The following is a 21,005-nucleotide window of genomic DNA, read 5'->3' as shown; positions in this document are numbered from 1 at the left end:
GGCTCTGCGGATCCGGTGCACTGATCCAGTTACTAATGTAATTACCAGGTTGCTGAGGCAAGGGTTCCATATCTCGTCTTAACATTCCTAATCATTTGTCGGTCATGTTTTTATTCCATGGCCACAGTTGGAGAAGTTCGTTAACGAGCTTTTGATACACTTTCCCATACCCCCATACCCCCATCCACCCCACACATACAGTGACCTCTGACTTGATTTCAGTTTGATATGGGTGCGGGAAAGTGCTGACTAGAGGCCAAGGCAAGGGCTCCAATAAAGGCGTAAATTAATTAACAATATCGTATTTCCGAGCGCCGCAAGTGAGCTCGGCAAACCGCTCATAACAAGTCAAAATCCTATGTTCCCTCCAGTTCCCACTCCCCCGAAAGAAAAACGCCCATTTTTCCGGGAGGATAATATATATGCCCGGCATATGCGAGTTTCCTTATGTTTATTTGCATAAGTAGCTCAACTCGCTGTTGGGAAAGCGGCCGAAGCGGGAAAATGGGGTTGGCGGAAAAATGGGGAGGCGGTGTGGCGCTGCCTTTACCACATACATATGCCTGTACAAAAGTATGGCCAAAAGAATGGACTGACAAACAGACGAAAGGCGAAAGGGCAAAGGGCCGCCTCAACTAGTTGAATGATGTCCTTAATAATGAAGGAGCAAACCAGAACCTTAAATAAACATGACCGCTGCTCCTCCAATCGCTCCTTCATCCTGAACCGCCCATCTCGCATTACGGATGGACTCTAAGCGGAAATATTTGTTTTCAGACAGTTTTATCTTTCGGGTCAAATCATATGTCATCTTTTGCGTATTTATTTTGCCGGCAATAAATTTTGCAACAGCCTCGAGGGGGGAAGTGTATGTATGGATATATGGATACATTTGGGCTCACTTCGGACAGGTGGCTGTGGATATGGAGATATATGCGATATATGCGATGTGCGTGTTGTTGTTGCAGGGGTTTTCCGGAGTCCCGACTCCCGGCCACATTATTAAGAAACTTTCCAGCCCGTTGTCGTCTCGCCCTGTCGGCAATGAAAATTGCGGTTTATGTTAATCACGAGACATCCACATCCACAAAAGAAAAAAAATGGTCCGAGCACCGAAAAATTGACAAATTGCTCCGAATGCGAATATACGAATATACGTATACGTTTTGGTAAGTCGACGTTCTCGAGGATTGATTTATGTGTAGGCGTGTGTGAGCTGGTATTTTGGGGGAGTGTGCGGGAAGTATGGGTGTGTGCGGAGGTTAATGGGTGCTCTTGTGGGCGTTGGGCGGTTGCCATTGGGGCGGGAACTGTCCTTGGGGCTTCTTCATCATGTCCCGGTTGCAGACAATTAGGCAGACGGTTTGTCAATCCATACGATCCGCTTTCCCTTTCTGCCGTTACCGTCTTTATTCGAGTTATAGCACGTAGCAACGTGTTACAACCTAATTAAAATTAAAAAGGACTTCGAGTCCTTGACACGACCACCCAGCGGGGGGTTCCACAAGGCGGAAGGGGCAGGGCTCGGCATTCAGAAGAGCCAGCGATACGTCACATAAAGTCAAAATTCGTGGCAGCCCTCCAGCCAACCGCCACTCAGACATGGACGTAACCATAGCACACTAAAAGAAAAAGGTGAGATTTATAATATGGAAAACCAGGTGCACATAATTATGTTGGACTCAGAGTATAACTTTATTTAATTTCTAGTTTTTACATTCTCATCTCTGCGCATAATAGTTTGATCTGTAACATGATAAGCTTATCCATAACAATCATTAATGAATTATAAGATAGTTTTCATTACTATGATTAACATTTGTTACAGTGCACTTTGCTACACCTATGGCCACATGAGGGCATCTCTAATGTGCACACAAAACGTGCTAATGCTAATGGCAACTAGGAAGGGTAGGGGAGGGGCTTTCGCATTCGCAACGCCGCTCGAGATGGGGGTTCAGGGGTCAGAGGTCAGGGGTGTTTCCGAACCCGCACACGCTGCTGCCGTTGTCTTGATGTCAAATGTAAGTGGCACTGCAGCCAAGGCTGCTGGTGGTTGACGGCTGACGGTGGACTCCTAACAGAATGCGCCTGCATCTCTATCTGCATCTGCATCTGCATCTGCATCTGCATCAGAACGGGAATCGGAATCAGCATCCCTAGATATGCACACTGGTAAAATTGTTAAATGTATAAGCCAATAAATGCTACTAAAATATTCAAGCAGAACAACCGCACGAATGGCTTTGTTCTTTGTTTTATAGCATTTCTACAGACTAATAAATAATAAAAAATGTTTTGATGACATGTGCATTTAAATATAACTAGATTTTATACTAAGTCAAGTTCTATGTAATGCATTATTTTGGACAGATTTTTACGAACTTGCGAACTCAAGTGTACCGAGGCGAACCCAGGATGAGCATCTCCTCCTGGTGGCAGGCCATAACTACATCTGTAGAATAGATTGTGTGTACAAATTGAGAGGATATATATTTTTTCTCATTTCTGCAAACTGAATCGCTGTTTGTCGGATGCTCACTGATATTGTAGTTAGGATGGAAGCGTTCCTGCCCGCCTGCCTTCCTGCGCAAGGAGTCCGCTTCCTTCGCCGCTCCCCCGATTACAATCAATATAAATCACATTTACCCAGAGCGAAAATGCTTTCTACTTCAGTGAAGAAGCCAAAAATTCATACGCAACAGGGGAATTTGCTACTTTTTTACGATATGCGTATATGCGTATGTGCCTGTGTGTAAATGTTTATATATTGTACAACAGCAGACACAGACACAAGAAGGGGGATTGCCGGGGATATTTACAGATGGCGCCGGCTCCTTCACTTCTTCACTCCAACTTTTTCCACTTTCGGCTTACCACGTCTATTTTTTTCCATTTGCCCAGGATACGAAAAATACGAAAACCCCAAAAAAGCCAACAGGCAGGCAAATATGCAACAAATTCTCATTCAAAACACGCACGCAAATTTCTCCAATTCGCTGGCTAGATAAAAAAAGGGAAAAACTGGGAAATTCGGGGGCGGGGCGGCGGGGGGAGTAGTACTAGACCTGACGATGCGAAACCGATGCCAAGTGTAATAGAATGAGGATCGAAAACGTACAACAAAGGATGGCATAATAATAAAAAATTTAAGATGTGTAAAAAACATAAAAAGAAAATTCATTTGCGCCAAATTTGTGGATTTCACCTTAATCTTTTCATGGCTCCACTCCCCCCAAAAGCCAACAAAGTGTGCGAAAATCGATGTACCTATTGAGTGGGTTACCATTTGGCCCATTTTCCGGCTGCAGTTATGGCCGGGACGGGATGGAAAGGGTTTCGCTTACGCCCTCGTCCCTTTTTATTGGTTTTGTGGCCGGTAAGGTGGGCGGGGCTTTTTAGTACGCCCATATCCCAGATCGCAGTGGTTGCCGTAAGAGCTATTTAAGTTGACTTGTCCTGCTCTCCAGTTTTACAATCGCTTACTCGGAATTACGTGCCCCAAGTCTATCCACATGAACGACTATGTGCATAGATGGATGTATATTCCGTGGCCTATTTGATGATGTATGCGCCGTAATAAGGAAGCTGTACAAGCATACATATGTGGATACGACTATCCCAGATACGAAAAGAATCTTGAATTCACACTAGATATGGAAATGCACGACGATCTGCCGTTGACAGTGCCCACTACCTACTTGGCGATCCGCTCCAATTGAATTAATTGAAATTCTTCACTCAACTAAGTGAGCACACAGAAACGAATCAGAGTGTTCGTGAGAACTTGTAAATACTTCCACCAACCACAGTTTTAATTTTCGGGCCAGCTTCACAGTGCGGGTCATTCATTCAGATCCGAGTTTTTAATGTCAGTTGTTTTCCGTTTTCAAGATTATGCCTACGAAATCCACAAAATGTTAAATTTACCTTCATTTTTCAAGTAAGCTTACACTATTTGTTAGTTTTAAACACATACAACAACAACATTGAATCTCAACAAATAAATCGCAAATCTTTTGATTGGAGGGATGAAAGCGCAATTGCAATTAAGATATAAAGCCGATGAGAAGCTCAATAATTGATGCATTAATTGGAATTTATTACACTTCACCCAAAATGTTTGAGTAACCTTTTAACTTTTGGAAAAGAAGTATCACATTTAAGATGTTAAGTGAAAATAAATAACTTATCTTATGAAGGTACTGGAATATTTTGTTCATTTCATTTAAGTTTAGAACTAAAAGATATTATTTCAATGAACCAAGTGGAAAACGTTCGTCTCAGAAGTTGAGTGTGAGAATATAAGAATCTCGGCATTTAATTTACCCCTCCCAGGCACCCACATCATCGCACATCATCATCTTAAGCGGCAAAGGGCATAATGCCCGAATCCAGAAGTGGACAAAAATTGAATCTCCCGGCATATGGTTATAATCCCGCCAAGCGTATTAGCAACTTGGCCGGGGAATGGAAAATGGGAAATTGGGGGGAGTGTAGAGAACGGTGAGTTTGGTGACGGGAGACGGGGGACCAGCCTAATCTATTATGCGGCTGGACAATCTGTTTGTGTGAAAAGCCGTCGGCGATGGTGATTTAAGATCCGAGATGGAACACAAGCAGAACTGTAACGAGCCAGAGAGCGAGTGCGATTAAATAATCTCACATGAATGGGAGGCGGCTATTTGGAGGCAAGTACTTCTATTCCTATTCCTATTCCTATTCCAATTTCTATTTCAATTTCAGTTTCAATTCGACTACATGCGGGATGATAGTAGTTCAGATGACCGGCTTAGTCAGTAATCAACTGCAGTTCGGGGTGGAAAGTGCCAAATGGAAAGTGGGCGGGGAAATCGCTCTTCTTGTTGCGGAATTGACGCGCACCAATACATGGCCACTTTGCTCCGTTACGCACATGAGGGCGATCTCTCACACACACACGCTCGCACACACACACACACTCGCAGCGGAGCACACACACTGGGAGAGTAATGAATTGATGGTTATTTTCAAAAATCCAACGACTGTCCGCGCGATCACTGCACAAATCAGTTGTGGAATCGCCCTCGAGCGGCAATGTTCTCCGCGTTCTCGAACTCGGACCTCAGATCGCTGATCTTGGACTCCCGAAACCCGTGTGAAATCTATGTATATCTATGCAACATCCATCGAGGAATAGTTGAAATCGGTGCTTCACACTATCTTGCTCTTGTCGGCTTGAGCTGCTCATCAATTAAAAATTTCATATTAGTATGCACGAAAATATATAAAATATACGCCTGAGATGGGCGACAACTGGTCAATTCTCCGCTCGGGGTTAAGACCCTACCCAAGGCGCGATAATCGCAATCAAAGTTCTCGTCGCCGAGCGCCAACCGCAGTGCCTACAGCAACATCAGCGATGAGTCTTCCCGGCGAGTGGATCTGAATCTCTATCTCCCACCCACTCTCTTCCTTGGATTCTCCAGAACGTTGAAGTATGTATGCGATAAACGAGGTTCCTCTACATGATTTCCCTTTATTTCAGCTTGAAACCAATTCAGTACATTTGAGTCTTGCTGAACAACAAACTACTATTAAAACTGAATATTAGAAGGTGAAATATAACGTAAGCTATACTTAAATATGGTTTTACTGAGAAAATCTAAAAGTTCGCCATTTAAAAGCTACTCATAATTATGCTTGAATAGTTAAGTCTTATTCAAAGATTACCAATTGAATTTAAAATATTCCATTTTTCCCTCCTAGAGAGCATCTTGAGTGATCTTATTTCACGCCATTCAACTTCATTCTCATTAAATTAAATTTCACTCTAATCTCTGCACAAATCGTAAAAGATGAAAATCTAATAGACCAAATCAAAATGCTCTGCGATGACAAAAGCCATAGTTAATGCCAATCAGGAAATGCAACAGATTTTCCACGACGGCTGTTGCCTTAGCTGCTGCTAAACCGGACTCAAATAACTAAGTGTTATTGTGCTCTGATTAATCTATGTATATTCTAATTTAGCTGATGAATGCATTCAGCCTCAGCCAGCCAGCCATTCGCTGTGCATCTTGGGCTGACAAATTGTTGTATTGTCGTATTCGGGCTCCTCTGCTTTTTTGACAAGTACTTGACGCTTTTGCCCCGGCAGCAGTGGCAATCATAATCGGGCGATGCGGCAACAATAAGACTCTGTGGCAGCATCGCATTGTATGTAGTTTCATTCGTTTTATTCGTTTAAATTCAATTGACTTTGAATGCTCCAGCAATGAAGGCAGCAGCGAAATAAAAACACAAACACTCAGCCACACAGCCACACAGTCATATAGCCACATCGTTGTCGTCTGTCATGGAGCAATTTTGAACGCTGCCGGCGAATACGGGCATCGGACATCGGGCATCGGGCAACGGAAAACGAATGAGGGTCAATTAAGCCAATTTAAATTTAATAAACTTATGTATTATGTGCAAGAGGTTACTAGCCGTACACGACTTGCAATGATACACATCTACATGCGGACGGACGGACGGACTGAGTGGAGGAGGGTCGGGAAATTCAACAGAAATTGAACAGAAATTGTAGAGAAATATTTATATTTTTCGGGGGAGGAAAACATTTTGATGAGACAGCTGCCACAGAAGGTTAAGTATCTCGTACAGATATTAATAACTCAAATACTAAACGATGAAGTGCATAGTTCAGAGCACAATAACCTTACCGAGCGGATGGAGGCATCTTCAAGCTGTCAATTGTGACAGCGATCCAGAGAAAGTTCTGTCGCACTAATTGATTTATTTATTATCATTGCAGAACTTGGTGCCACGGAACCCGAAGATGTCTCGAGATCAAGGGTGAATATTGGATGTTTAAACTAGATGTATAGTGCTCGATGTACTTACCAAGTTCGCTTTCCTAAGTACTAGTGCCGCAGGAGTTAGGTTCGTGTCCGCAATACCTCCTGCTGCCCAAGTGCTTATTAAAGCGGCGAGTTGCCCAGCAAAAGAATACACAGTGCGCAGTGCTTCGATTCCATTTAGTTATAATTTAATTGTATTTAATATTTCTCCTAATAGTTACAAAAACTAGGCTTGACAAATTATACTAATCTTTGCGTTTGCTGTTCGTAGCGCACGAGTATCGCCTGCCGCCGCATACATTTCGGGATTAAGTGTCAGCAATTCTCTAAGATACATACACTTCTTATTCAGATACATATATGTACTATCCTCAAGCTGTAAGGTGCCCGCTCCAGGGAAGAAACGCCGCTGTAACCTCATCCTGAGTTTAGAATTCAGGCCTGAGAGTTTCGAGTGCCAAAGTGCGATGCTCTGGAAGGGACACACACCCTTCAGATCGCTCCGAAGATTTTGTACATATGTTGCGGCATTGCAATTGTTCTATAAATGCTTAATTTAATCCTAGATGGGGGCAACACAACGTACATCGGAGCGAACGGCACATTTCGTCCTTACAATAAATTATAAACTATGTTATATACAGTTGCCGGTTCGGAGCGGTTAGATAATTTCAAATTACAGGGAGAGTCTCGGCGAACCGGAGTGGAGAAGTGGAGGAGTGCCATAGTACCGGCGTACCGGAGCTGCGATGTTCCGGAATACCGGAATACCGGAGTGCCGGAGAGTTGTGGCCTTCTATATAATCATGTATGTACATATCGCTTAGACCGCTAATTAGGACTACTTAGGTCTAGTTAAATACACGTGTGTGGTAGCTACATTTAAACACTCGAGTTAATCGAAACGAAAATCAATAGGTAATACTTTCATAGAGGATATGGACATGATATTCTCACAAATGCGACTCCCGCAGCACTCTGCCGGGAACTCTGGAAGAGTGCAGGTCCTGTTCAGATTAAATGGATATATATTCGTTTATTGGTATACTAAATATGGCGTAAATTAGTTGCAATCGGCCTGCTCAGTTTGCTTATGTTTCTTGCATTTTTTGCGCACAACGATGATCTCGGGTTAGCATAGCGAGCGTTAGGATGTCGGCGATATGTTAAGTTGACAGCGTTTGTTTTTCGGAATCGAATAGGTTATAGGGTATACGGAATATGGATCTGGGTTCTAGGATATAGGATATAGGATAGCGGATTTGGGATATTGGATATGGTGTGGGTGAAACGTTAAACGATATGTTCTTTAGAAGTAGTTTCGTTCACTGATCTCTCTCCACGAGAATATATGTATATTCCTTATCTGGCTTGGCTTAATTACAACAACAGATGACAACGATTATTTACAAAACGAGTGTATTGCAGTTACACTTTTGGCATTGCATTAAGTACACAAGATGCTTACGAGCTAGGAGAAGTCTTTCCTCAAACCATGCGAATAAATACGTCTAGCTGCTAGGATATTACTCGATACGATGCGGTACGATACTCATGTATTAATACATTTGCCACTCTATATCATTTGGATTTTTGTACACTCAGAAGTAAGTATGGGTGTGGGAGCTTTATATACAACTTTCCTGTATGCGATTCGAGGTGGTGACGATCTCTGGCCCGGTGCGAAATCGGTACTCGCTCAGCGACGACGTCACCGACGGATTGTTCGGACTCAGCAGACTGACCTCCATGGGCTGGGGCGTCAGGTGGTAGGAGGACGTGGGCGTCGAGGTGCTCACACTGTAGTTCAGCGAACCCAGCGGCGGACTGCAGGTGGTGATGCCCTTTTTGTTCAGTGTAGCATAGCTCTGTATGGGGTGCGATTTTCGGAAGGAAGAAGAGTGCATGAGAGGAAAGCCCCGGAAGGAACACCATGAGATGTATATAATGTATGATATAACCAGCACCAAAAGCTTGAAGCCTAAGCTGGCAAAATATCGAACTCAAAGTTATTGATGTAATTAGACTCTGACTCTGTAAACTCATTTTAAATTATGAGTTTCTCTTGACGAAAGTTTATTCAATAGATACTAAAAAGTTTTCTAAAGTGTTTGCGAGTCTTGATACAAACCAAGAAAGAAGTCGATTATTTCAATAACTTAATGAGCATTTTTCCAGCTTTATTTGCAGGTTTGAATACTCACGATTTGCTTGCTGGGCCGGAAGGTGTAGTGGAGCACCTCGTTCCCTGAGCTGCTCATCAGCCCGATGCTGGACAGCCCCTCAGCCGCCCCCATGCCCACGTCATTGCTGCCCTTCGTGAGCTCCGTTTCCCGGAGGTAATCGCGCTGCATCAGGCGATTCGAGGGGCTGGCGAATCCTGGCGGGGACACCAGGCTCTTCAGCGGACGTTTCTCTGCAAATGCGTTAATTAAGGAAACTGAATAAGTACCTAGGGATTAGTTGGAGCGAAGGTGCTGGTACTCTAACAGATTTCATTTAGATATTAACTATATTCATTGCTTGGGGGACAAGAACTTCAAATTTGTTTTCATAACTAAAGTACTATCCAACTAATAGCAAGTTCCAGCAGTGATGGGTACTCACCATACTGATTTGGTATAACATCGGGATCGGTGTCGTCTATATCGGCCTGATCGGCCATGGGACTGTGCCGGTTCCTTGCATTTGAGCGGAGTGTGTCGCCGGGCAAGGCCATCAGGCCAATGGGCGAGCTGCCCTTCATCCCGCCGTCAAGGCCCATGCCCACACCTCCTCCGCCCACGCCCACATCCCCGAGAGCGCCGCAGTCGACCGCGTTGCGACCATCACAGTTGAGGGGCAGGAGGCTGTGGTGCGGCTGGTGGTTGCCGGTTCCGTCCGTCTGAACGCCCGGATGCAACGGGTCCAGCTGGCAGTCCGCCGGAATCGTGAGCTGCGTGTGCTTGGCCACCTTCAGATTGCTGTCGCTGCGCCTGCAATTTAAATGGGGCCATTAGAGCAAAGCCGCTGCCATTAGCCATTAGCTTGGTTTCGGTGTCCGTACCGATTGGAGAACCTCCGGTAGATGGCCGCCAGCATGATGCAGAAGATGGCGAACAGCAGGCCGCAGAAAAGGGTCAGACCCGCCAGAAACGGGGAGAGGGGCATCGAGAGGCCGGTCGAGGCACCTGCGAAATGCCGCAATTAAATTATTACCACAAAATTCCCAATTACTTGGGTTCTTGGACCCCGGCCGCAACTCACCTGTGAACTTGGCCACGCCCTTGAAGTTGATGTCGTCGATTATGGTGGGCTCCGAACGACCTTTGGCATTTACGGCGAATATCACCATGCGATAGGTGGCCGCCTGGTCTAGGTTGTCTATCACAAAGGTCACCGGTGTGTGCTAAATAATTTTGGGCCGAAGAAAAACCAACAAAACAAAAATTATAATTACTTTTTCAATTCGCAGAACTTCCTTCCTATTTACTGCCATTTTCAGTTTTAACGAAACACAGCATCAAAATTCGGTATAAAAAATATATGAATTCGAACTTAACATTATTTTAAAGAGCTCTGAAGGATGCGTGGATAAAAGAAACTGCTGACCACTATAAAAGTATTCAAATTATTGCAAGTCCAATCCACATTAGCTTTTAATCCCCCAAAATCCAACTTAATAATTTATTTACATAGTTACAAATTATGGTATTTTTTGGGAACTTAAAAATGTAAATGCAGAGCCTCAAAGTATACAATATTTCCATCCGCTTATCTCCGGCTCTGTGCTGTTCTGAACATTGCGAGGCAATTAATTACTTTAAACCCCCATTGATTAGAGGAAGTCGCCAATAAAGTTGTTTAATGGGTTCGCTGGGTAATTAAGATTCCCGTGCTTATTAACCCAATTCTGAAGCTTACCGAAACCGTGATGTTCCTGGCCAGACGCAACGTGTTCAGTTCGACCAGCTCCAGCATGAATCCCTGCGGAAGACCTCCGTCGAATCCCTCCAGGCAGTCGACTTGCAGTGAGTCCACCGACTGATTGGTCACCGAGCAGTTCTGCAGGGGAAACGGCCGACCTGCGAATAGAGTTACGTCCACCCCGATTAACTGGGATAATGCTGATGATGATGATGGTGCTGTTGGGTCCTTACCGGCTGCCACAATTTGAAACACGCAGGGACTCTTCTGCGTGCCAATGGAGTTCTTGGCCCAGCATGAAATCGTGCCGTAGTCGAGGTCCGTGCTGGGTGTGTAGTTTAATCGCGACATGCCGGTCTTAAAGGATATAGATACACAGGTAGTTAGCACTTTCAGACATTCACAGTGGCTGTCCTTCAGACAATCCTACCTCGCTGGAGTGCAGGCGAGCTGGCAGCTCCGTCTGCTCGCCGGACGAGTTGAAGGTCCACTGGAAGGAGTCTGCCGGCGGCGAGGAGTCCACTTCACACTTCAGGGGCAGGGTCTCGTGCTTGAGAGCGCCCAACAGCTCCTCGTGGTCCGTGGCACAAATCGGAGCATCTATCGGAGTCAAGTGGGAAATTAGAGCGCTTATTGAAATATTTAACGACCCATCAAAAGGATCGAACGGAATGACAATGCAGCTTAACAATGCACTTAAAGCAATTGGGGTCAACGTACAACATATATACATATGAAAATATTATCCAAATTTATTTGTAAACGCTTTAAATTGTTCGTTATAATAAAGCGGTATGGTATGCGATATTCAATCAGATCTGATTATGACAGTAATAGGCACCATCTTCTTGAGAATTGTTTATAGCTCTTAAATGCATGAACAAAATCAATTGAATACTGTAAGAAATTAAGAAGCCTTGCCAACTAATGAGCCAAAAAGATAAAATTCTCTATGTGGGCCATCGTAATAACTAAACTGTATTCTCAAAGTAATAGACCTTAAACGGCCTGAATTAATACCGATTTTCGAATTTGGCTGGCGCATTTCGGGCAGAATCGCACCCATCCTCTGGTCATTTGGAATATCACTCGGTGCCAGGGCCAGAGCCAGAGCCAGATTCAGATTCAGAGAATTCCGAGGAGGAGGCCTGGCAAGTGCCAAGGCTATGCATTCATTGCGCCATAATCTTGGTCATTAACGTGAGACGTAAGAGCTGCGGGTATGGGATTCAGGAGGAGAATGGTTATGGGCAGGGCACTGGGGGCCGACACACCTACTCTGCCTTTGTTCTTGGCTCTCGGCCAGAATATAACACTGAGCCCCGTACTCTAAATACATTAAGAGCCATTCAAACTCAAGGATTAAATTGGAAATTACAGAGACGTTAGTTCAAAGCCAAACTTGGCTAACTTCGATGGTGGCCAAGGGGCGGTGGGGGTACGGTTGGGATTTGGCTGCGATTTACTTACAGCGTATGCGCAATGTGACCGGATTACTGGGGCCCTTGCCCTCCGAGTTGACAGCCAGGCAGGTGTAGTCGCCGGCCGAGGCACGTGAGACGCTCTGGAGGACCAGCGACTGATCCGACAGGATGACGCCAGCGGATATGTTGTGCTGCAACTCCTTGCCCTGCACAGAAAGAAAAAGAGACGAAAAGCACGTAAGACACTCAGTCTAGAATAATAAAACATCTAACATACAGGGCGTATGAGCGATTTAAGTTTCATTCTTTTATCATGACTCTGGTAAAGTGTTAATTTATTGTTTATATCGCTCCATTTTACTGGGTATATAATAATTAACACTTTGAATTATAGTAATATTAATGTGAAATACAGTACCTGGAAAGGCATTCTAAAAAGGAATCTTCTTTTATGTGGACTTTGATTTATAATCTAAGCTTTGTTTCTAATTTTCTGTCTGCACTTTCTTGCAGTGATTGAAGTTTTTGACACCCATTACTCAGGGACATGCTTACGTTATGGAACCAGGACATCTTGTAGGGCTTCGGGTTCGCCAGCACAATGCACTCGAAGTACGCATCGTCGCCCTCCTTGATGTCGTCGGGATTCAGCGAGGAGCCAATCTTGAGCGTGGTGGTCGGCTGGTCTGTGGACACATGGGAGAAACGATTTTTTTGCAATTAGACCCCAGCCGCTCTCGACGGTTTCCGCATCTTTTGCTTACAATGGACAATGAGTCGCCATTTGTCCTCGATGGCGCTGCCGTCGATGAATTGATTTTCTGCCCGACATGTTAAATATTTGCCATCGTCCTCGCGTCCGGGCGTAAACGTCAGTATACTTAGAGATTGATTATCGGGTTCATTAAACTAAAAAAGAAACGCAAACAGAGTCCATTAGGAAATGAATAATGAAACGGAAGCAGACCGAAAGTAACCGAAAGGAACGCAACGGAACGAAAAGTGAGAAAAGTAAAGAAAATCGAGCCAAGGCCACGGCGAAACCCGGCGAAAATGAAAAGGAAATTTGTGGCAATTATAAGCGACGCACACAACAAACAATATTAATTTGTGTTTAATTAATGAGTTTGCCACTGGGCGCATTCACGAGTCTGGCCATTTACGAGTCTGGGCTTACATTCTTGGTGAGCTTCTTCAGCTGCTTGCTGCCTTTCCACCACGTGATGAGTGCCGGAGGCTTCGATCCGGAACTCTTGCACTCCACGTCGTAGGTGCGATCCGCGGACACGAATCGATCCTTGGTGAGTATGTGAACCGCAATGGGTTTCACTGCAGTACAGGAGAGAGCCATTATCATTAGCACTTAATTAGCATATCCTTGAGGCATTCACTCACGATTCACGTCCAGGATGACCACCCGGTTGTTGGGTGGCGTCAAGTTCGTGTTGCTGGCCACGCACATTAGCCGGGAATTGAGGTGCTGCCTGCCCACATTTGGGTACGACAGGTGGTTAATGGTTTTGCCATCAGGACGCTGCTCGAAGGACTCGTCGATGGCCGTGTTGTCCAAGTACCAGGTGACATTGGGTCGCGGCCGACCTGAAATTTGTTGGGTTCAATAAATAATGGATGCAGTAAATGAATTATTTACCTTTAAAAGGTTGGAAAATATGATAAAGAAATCTAAGGCAAGAACAAACTGTCCTTAAGCACGCTAAGTAATTTCTGCCATCATTAAATGTACAGCCCATTTATGTGTTGTCTCTTTTATGAGATTAACCAAAACATGCTGAAGTTGTCGTTCAGTATTATTTGCTAAAACAACCTCTTTTGTTGTCCCTTTTATCTAACTTGATTTGAAACCAACTTAAGAGACAGTTGACAACCTAACAGACATTGTTTGCCATATTTTACTGTCACTGCATAGACCGCTTGCTTTCCAATTGCAAGCAAAATCGCTTACCTCCCGAAACTTCGCAGGACAGGACAATGTCGTTGCCCTCGCTGAAGGACTCCACATTTCCGGCCTTCTCGTGCCTGTTTTGGCCATAGATTACGGGTCTGTCCGGCGGGACGATGACGGTGAGGTTGATCTTGAGATTCCGGGTGGGCGAGTTGCGGAAGTCGACGCGACACCGATAGACGCCTTCGTCCTCGATCCGGATGTTGTCGATCTTCAGCTGGGCGGGATGTGTTGTGCTGCTGAAGTGGGCGCGGGTGCCGAAGGCCGTGGGCGATGACCACAAACGCGCCTGTCCAAACTGCCGGCCCCGCACGTCGAAACTTTAAATGGAGAGGTTTCAACAAAAATTATATTAAATCAAAACCTTATTTAATTCATCGAAAAACAAAAGTTACTTATTAATCAAATAATCGGTGGTGTTTTGGAATTGCGAAATTTGAATGAAAATGGTTTTATGGCACATATTTAATGTGCATTTATGGTAGAAAGCCCTATTCTACTTCTGCTTTAAAAAGTGCATTGCAGGGATAAATCAAAAAAACACATTGTTTACGCAATATCTAATTATGCCCTAGGGTTGGCTCTTTTTGCTTTTTATGGTTGTAGTAAAATGAACTGCTTTGATTTATCATGTATTTGAATTAGCTGTTCAAATAACCGTTTTTTCCGTTTCAATTAATTGATTAAATTTGGTGAACTCATGCTTTAATATTAAAATCTTTCTGTAATCTCGAACTTACTTGTAGATGGGTTCGCCATCGCCCTCGCGGAACCACAGGACCATATAGACGGCGTCGTCCCGCTCCTGCGGCGAAATATCGCAGGGCAGCATCGCCTGTCGTCCAAGGACACCCTGCACAGTGGTGAGTGGAACCGGTCGGTCCAGATTCTGCATGAGCTCATCCTGCTCTACGTATGTGCTGCACACCTGGCTGATCCCAGACAGCATGAGCAGGGGAAGGAGGAGCAACTGCCTCCAGGCATTCGGACTGGGGAATGGATGGGGCGCAGTTGGCTTTTTCCGGCAGCACGGCTTTCGATCCTCCAGGTCCTCCCTTTCAATCAGTCGGCAAACTACTTGGTATGTCTCCTCGTGATGCATGATTTTCGCTTTCTCGTTTACTCAAACTAATCGCTTGCTAAGACTCCTCCCTTGACCTTTATCATAGCATTTGATAGATTATCGCACTTTCATCCATGATGCGGAGTTTGTGGGCGAACTAGGGAATTCGTTGTCCTTTAGCTGCACAATGCAATAGTTCAAGTCATAAGTTACTACACTGATATATGAAAATCACATGCTTATTTATTTTCTAACAGCATCAGCTTATACGAATAAGAATTAGGTTTAAGAAATTCAATATATAAATTATATTTGTTTGAGCAATTATTATAACTTAGATATACGCCCCAATTCCCTTCACAGGAAACTTTTATTATAATTTGAAAATTATTTATTAAATAATATTCCTATTTGTCATTAATGAATGTAATAAAAATACAATACAAATAAAATTAAAGGCATTATGCGATGACAATACTGAAAGAATATTCATACTCTGAATGAATAGAACATAAATTTCTCATGAATCAGTTTTCGGGATCTTTAAAATTTAAACGTGCTATCATGTGGCCTTTGTGAATAATTGCAACGCATTATATTTGTGGACCAGATAGCGTAAGGTCTTTTACCTTCAACTCTATTTACCATCAATGAAGCTGAAATATTTCGAATATTGTGAGGAAAAGCAATTAAGATAGGAATCGTAGCATTAATAATAAGCCCCAATTCGAGCACTCAATTTGCAATGAAAATGTTTTACGATGCATTCAAAAAGGTTCCCATATGCAAAAGACTATTAGAACGATCAAAACCATTGGTAAACTTTATTTGGTCAGCTTCAAGGGCATAAATTTAAATAATTTTTTGTTTAACAAGCCTTTTGTCTGCCGTAGCTCAATTAATAACCGATGTCAATTCCATTCATCTCGCTAATAAATCAAATGTGTTTAAGAGAACAATGCGTTCTGGGATCAACACGTCCCACTCATTTTCGCAATGGTATGGAGTCTCTTTAGAAAGTCAGTTAAGTGTAACTAACAGCTTTATGGAGGTAATCACGGCAAATGTCTGCTCCTAGAAATACTTATTCATACCTCATCCGAAGAATGGGGCTCTTAGCTCATGGCCACGTTGGAATTCATGACGCACTTGCGGACAACTCACTCAATTTGCGGCGCTGTATGTCAACGTAATATCTTTAAAAATGTGAAGTCATTTGTTTTGGCACATGGCGGACATTGCCAAAAACCCAAAACCAAAAATCAAAACTGACAGGGCGAGAAAATTGAAGTGAGCTGTGCGGATAGTAGCAAAGAAAGTCTGTCCCTGATTGGCCAGTCAGTTGGAGTCGTAAAAGATGATGATGCTGATGGCTGGAATGTCAGGCATATGGCCAAGATGCCCCATCTACGGCTGAGATCGCCCTCAACGATAACAAAGGGTAAAGAGTTATGGGTATTTCTCCAACAAATACCCGAGATTCCAGACAAGTGGCATAGCTCATGCTCATATGTCCACTCAAAGTTATGGGCCTAATGCCCCTTTATGGGCATTTAATGTTATAACTTAATTAATTATTACGATATTCCGTTTTCCCCCTGGTCGAAAAGAAGAGCTACGCATAAATATGCCGTCCGCAATTTGCCTATGAATGTGATAGACAAACACTTGGCCCAGAGACTTGAGATTCAAGACGGTTATGATAGGGATAGGTTACAAAGATACCCTGAACTGAGGTATAATGACTATTTCACCAAATTCATCGATATATTAAGAACTATAGCAGGCAATAAAATATTCAAAATTTAAATCAAAATACAATCATATCAATCAAGTGCCTATTAATTACATGTATCTTTTAAATCACCCAACTACCTTTATTTTGATGGATTTCCAAGGGTATCTTGGGCCCTTTTTGGCCCTTTTAGTTCTGCCTTTGTTAGCCACTTTTGGTCAATTCCAACAAAATCTTTTGAATGCTGACAAACTGACCCCTCCAAAGAGAACCGGTTAACTTGACGAACTTGAATTCTTCGATATTTAAAATTCATTAGCTTTTATCTGTTTTTATTGCCACATAGAATAAACAATGGATGCGTTGATTTATTAATTATTTATCTCGTTTTTACTTTACAAATAATGAAATAATATTTTCAGCTTACAAAAAGCGTCTGTAAGGCAAACAAAGTGCTTTTCCGATTGTTTGACCGAAGGTGTCGCATTCAAATTCGAAAGGGCCAACAACTCATCTTACAACTCATCCAATCATAAACAGGAATTTAGATGTACACCTGTAATTTCAATTTCCTGTCCGCTGGCTGCCACTTAAAGTCGCTAAGCGATTTCTAATGGAAGCAATTAAACCGTCAGCCCCCGCCAAATATATTACCCTTTCTCCCAGCGGAGACTCCGCTGAAGTCGTAAACTTGATTTCCTATGCACTCAAGTCGGTGGCCCCATGGGCGCTTTGTTCGCACATGGAGGTGCGAATTTTTCAGCCTGAAAGCAGATCAAAGATATTTGCATACTCCAACGAACTATAACTAGGGATGTCGTACGACTATCTGCGGGGAATTGGAGGTAAGTGGGGCTCTGGACCCATCGGACTCATCGTCGGCATTAATAAGTATAAATAACTCTTTGATGGGCAGCCGGTCGTGAGCTGGCCGGCGACTGTGGTTTGTTTAGTTTGCTGACCATTTGTACAAAACACCTTTAGCTTCTACACGAAATATGACAAGAAATCAACCGAAACCGGTTTCGGCATTCGATGTAATGTGATTTTTGTGAGAAATAGCCAGAAAAAAGCCCCACACTCGAAAAAATATTGCCCTAGGCTGACCAAAATGCAATTGAAATAAAATAGGTAAAACATATTTAAGTAAGAGTATCTATATGAATAATTTATCAATGCAAATTCAAAGTTTTGCCAGCATTAAAGATCAATAAACTGAAAGCTTATTTTGGCTGACTAATTTAATTTAACTAATATTATTTCAGTATGCTAAAACGGATTCTTTTGAATCCTATTTTAACAGAGTTATAAACAATTCTAATCTCCAAAGATGATTTCTCTACTTTTGACTGTTATGCGCTAGAACTGGTTTCACTTTATGGTCAAGAACACAATGGTGCCAGTGGATTTCGGCTATTGTTCTAGACACCCTGGCCATTGCTTATATTAAAGTAGCATAAATTGATCAAAATAAACCGTAACATTTCTTGCAGTGCACAGGAAAGCTGAGGAAAAGGCAGCGGAGTACGGATACGCCATGCTTGAAATGCTAAAAGATGTTTGTGGGCCCCGTTTGCTGGGTTGCCGATGTTGTCTCTGTTGCCGGTTGCTGTGGTGTTGCTAATTAAGATTACAGACATCGATACTTTTCGGAAAGCAGTGGCACGTACACATGTGCTATAGCCTTAAGCCGCCTATATAGTATAACCCGATATGCGAGTAGGAAGATGGCCAGAAGCAAAGGCAAGGCAACGGCAGTTAGCCTCCCTAAAGTGCTACATCAACGCCGAGTGACAGCGATGAGGCTGTGGCTCCTGGCTTATTAATTATGTAGCTTAATTTGCGATTATGCAGATATGCATGAGCATAAATTTTGAGGGAAATAAGCAGCCAGATAACTCACCTGCTAATGTATGTGCATATATGCCGGCCGATTTCATTCAATATTCCATGTTGTTTTTATATTGCCCTGCTACAGTTTGCTTCGCTTTGTTGATTTCGATTTCGGTTTTGCCTTTGGTTTGGATTGGTTATTTTGTTTTATTTTGCTGGACAGCTAGTTTTTCTCTAATGAGCCACAGACACGCCGTCTGAACGGATAAATCTGCGATGAAACCGAAAGAGATAGATGGTTAAGAAACGCGAACCTCTTAACGAACTTGAAACTCGCACAAAAACCAATTGCACTCCTAATTGGCCAAGATTTACGTTTCGCACCTCCTTTGGCAATTTAGTTTTGATTTCGTTAAGCTCACACTTCATATACTATATCTACTACATATCTATATATATATGTAGATATATGCACTATCCGCACGTTTGTCATTGTGGCCAAGTGTAATCAAGTGCCGTGGAGGATCTCTCGAATCTGCTCTCGTTTTGACAACTATTACCATAACAAATCAGCGCGCCTGCCACTGACAGGGCCAATTGAACTGAACCGCACAGGGAGCGACGACAAAAAAATATTTACACGGCGCCCGACTATCGAAGGGCCGGGTTAAAGGGGCATTTCGAATGATTGGGGAAGGGGTCGGGATGGGAGTGGAAGTGGAAGTGGTAGTGGTTCAGGGAACAGGGGGAATGGCAACGAGTCACCAAACAACGACGCCCGTGCCGAGGCCATATCCTTGCAGCCTTGTAGTCCGTATTCCTTTTCTCTGCTTTTTTTTTTGTATGCCACAGTCGTAAATTCCAATTATCGACGAACTCGAGGCACGGCACCGCAAACCGAGCAGCCAGCCCTTCCTTCGAGTGGAGTGGATCCGCTGAAGTGGTGGCAACTGGAGCTGGGAACTGGAAGAAGAGAGCTTGGAGCCGGAGTGGAGCGATTTTCAAAGTCAGCCGCGGCAACGTTTGTTGCTATTTTAGTCTGCCGGGATTTTCATAAGATTTTTCCGCTTTTATAAATATTTCTTTTTCCATGGCTAATCCTTGAGGTTTCAGACAGACCATTCAGCCGCCCGTTATTGTCGAGGTTTTTAACAAAATAATTTAAATACTTTTGCAGCAGTTCTTAGGGGTTTGAGGGGGTGCAGTTATATAAAGACTTCGAACTGTATGGAATTTGCTTTACATTAATTAAATAAATTCCATTATAGTAATGGAATATTAAACGGAATTACAAGTTTAAAACATGGTATAAATGAATATTTTTCTTAAATTTTATAGAATTTATTAGTCAGCACATAACATATTATAATAAACTTTAAAAGGTCATTGAGGTAAGTTCATTTATAAGTTTAATTTTTCAATAGCTTTTAGCACATGTTTAAGTCAGCAATGAAGGTTGCGTGTTTATTGAAGAGATTTTGGCAAATACAAGGCCCATTAGAGATTCGAGTGCGGTTGTAAACCGGTAAGATTTAATCCGACGATGCATTACCACTTGGCCAATGGTTGGGATTATACTTGGCTTGGCTCCTTGAGGCCACACACTTTGCGATTGGTTGTATTCATTCATTAGGGGTATATTCGCATTTATCACTTTCGACGGTTTCGGGGTTTATGATGGTTTATTAAGCACTTGGCCACCAAATCCTGTATCCTGAGCACAATGCCAAACACCTCTTCTCCGGCTACTCACACAGATACACCGCACTTGTGCGTTTGTGGAGCCGACTTCACTTGTGTGTGGGTGCGAATGCGCGTTGGTGTGCGTTACGTTGCGAGTGTGTGAGTGTACGAGTGTGTCCGTGCCACGGTGTGTGTGTGTGTATTTGTGCGAGGGAGCGCTTTAAATGGAAACCCTGGTGCGAACGGATTGGGCTACATTTCCACTTGGACCGCTCGCGTTTTCCGACAGCAACATGTGTACCGTTATAGCTTCGCGTATCTACTGGATACCCATCGTCGGCGTTCCACTCGTCGATGCGTTTTCCTCGCGACGTCTGCTTTGATTTGAGTTCGAAACTCGAAATTCGAACAGCCAGCCGAAGAGCAATGCCCGAAAGAGCGAGCCACACGAAACTTGGCATACGATATTCGGATCTTAACAGCGCTCTACATCGTATGCTTTTAGCCTTGGGTCTTTAAGCTGAAAGTCCACTACTAAAACTTGTATTGACAA

General features: G+C 43.4%; 1 protein-coding gene across 2 annotated transcripts; it reads right to left on the bottom strand.

Moving 5' to 3' along the window:
* Positions 1 to 7,011: 7,011 nt before the first annotated feature.
* LOC120452906 (hemicentin-1) lies at positions 7,012 to 20,762 on the bottom strand. Of its 2 annotated transcripts, none has more exons than XM_039637368.1 (17): positions 20,322 to 20,762; positions 18,840 to 19,040; positions 14,879 to 15,381; positions 14,139 to 14,458; positions 13,571 to 13,774; positions 13,353 to 13,504; positions 12,940 to 13,084; positions 12,731 to 12,861; positions 12,222 to 12,381; positions 11,182 to 11,351; positions 10,985 to 11,108; positions 10,749 to 10,909; positions 10,092 to 10,233; positions 9,892 to 10,015; positions 9,453 to 9,820; positions 9,050 to 9,261; positions 7,012 to 8,713 (listed from the first exon to the last, which is right to left on the bottom strand). In XM_039637368.1, exons 3-17 carry the CDS (start codon positions 15,238 to 15,240, stop codon positions 8,474 to 8,476), a joined length of 3,015 nt encoding a protein of 1,004 aa, XP_039493302.1. In that variant the 5' UTR covers positions 15,241 to 15,381; positions 18,840 to 19,040; positions 20,322 to 20,762; the 3' UTR covers positions 7,012 to 8,473. The 2 variants fall into 2 exon arrangements, with proteins under 2 accessions (XP_039493302.1, XP_039493303.1); XM_039637369.1 differs by having other exon boundaries at positions 20,523 to 20,762.
* Positions 20,763 to 21,005: the final 243 nt, after the last annotated feature.

Source organism: Drosophila santomea, chromosome 3R (assembly GCF_016746245.2).
Source record: "Drosophila santomea strain STO CAGO 1482 chromosome 3R, Prin_Dsan_1.1, whole genome shotgun sequence".
Classification (NCBI taxonomy): Eukaryota; Metazoa; Arthropoda; class Insecta; order Diptera; family Drosophilidae; genus Drosophila; species Drosophila santomea.
This window is presented reverse-complemented; position numbering and strand designations above follow the sequence as displayed.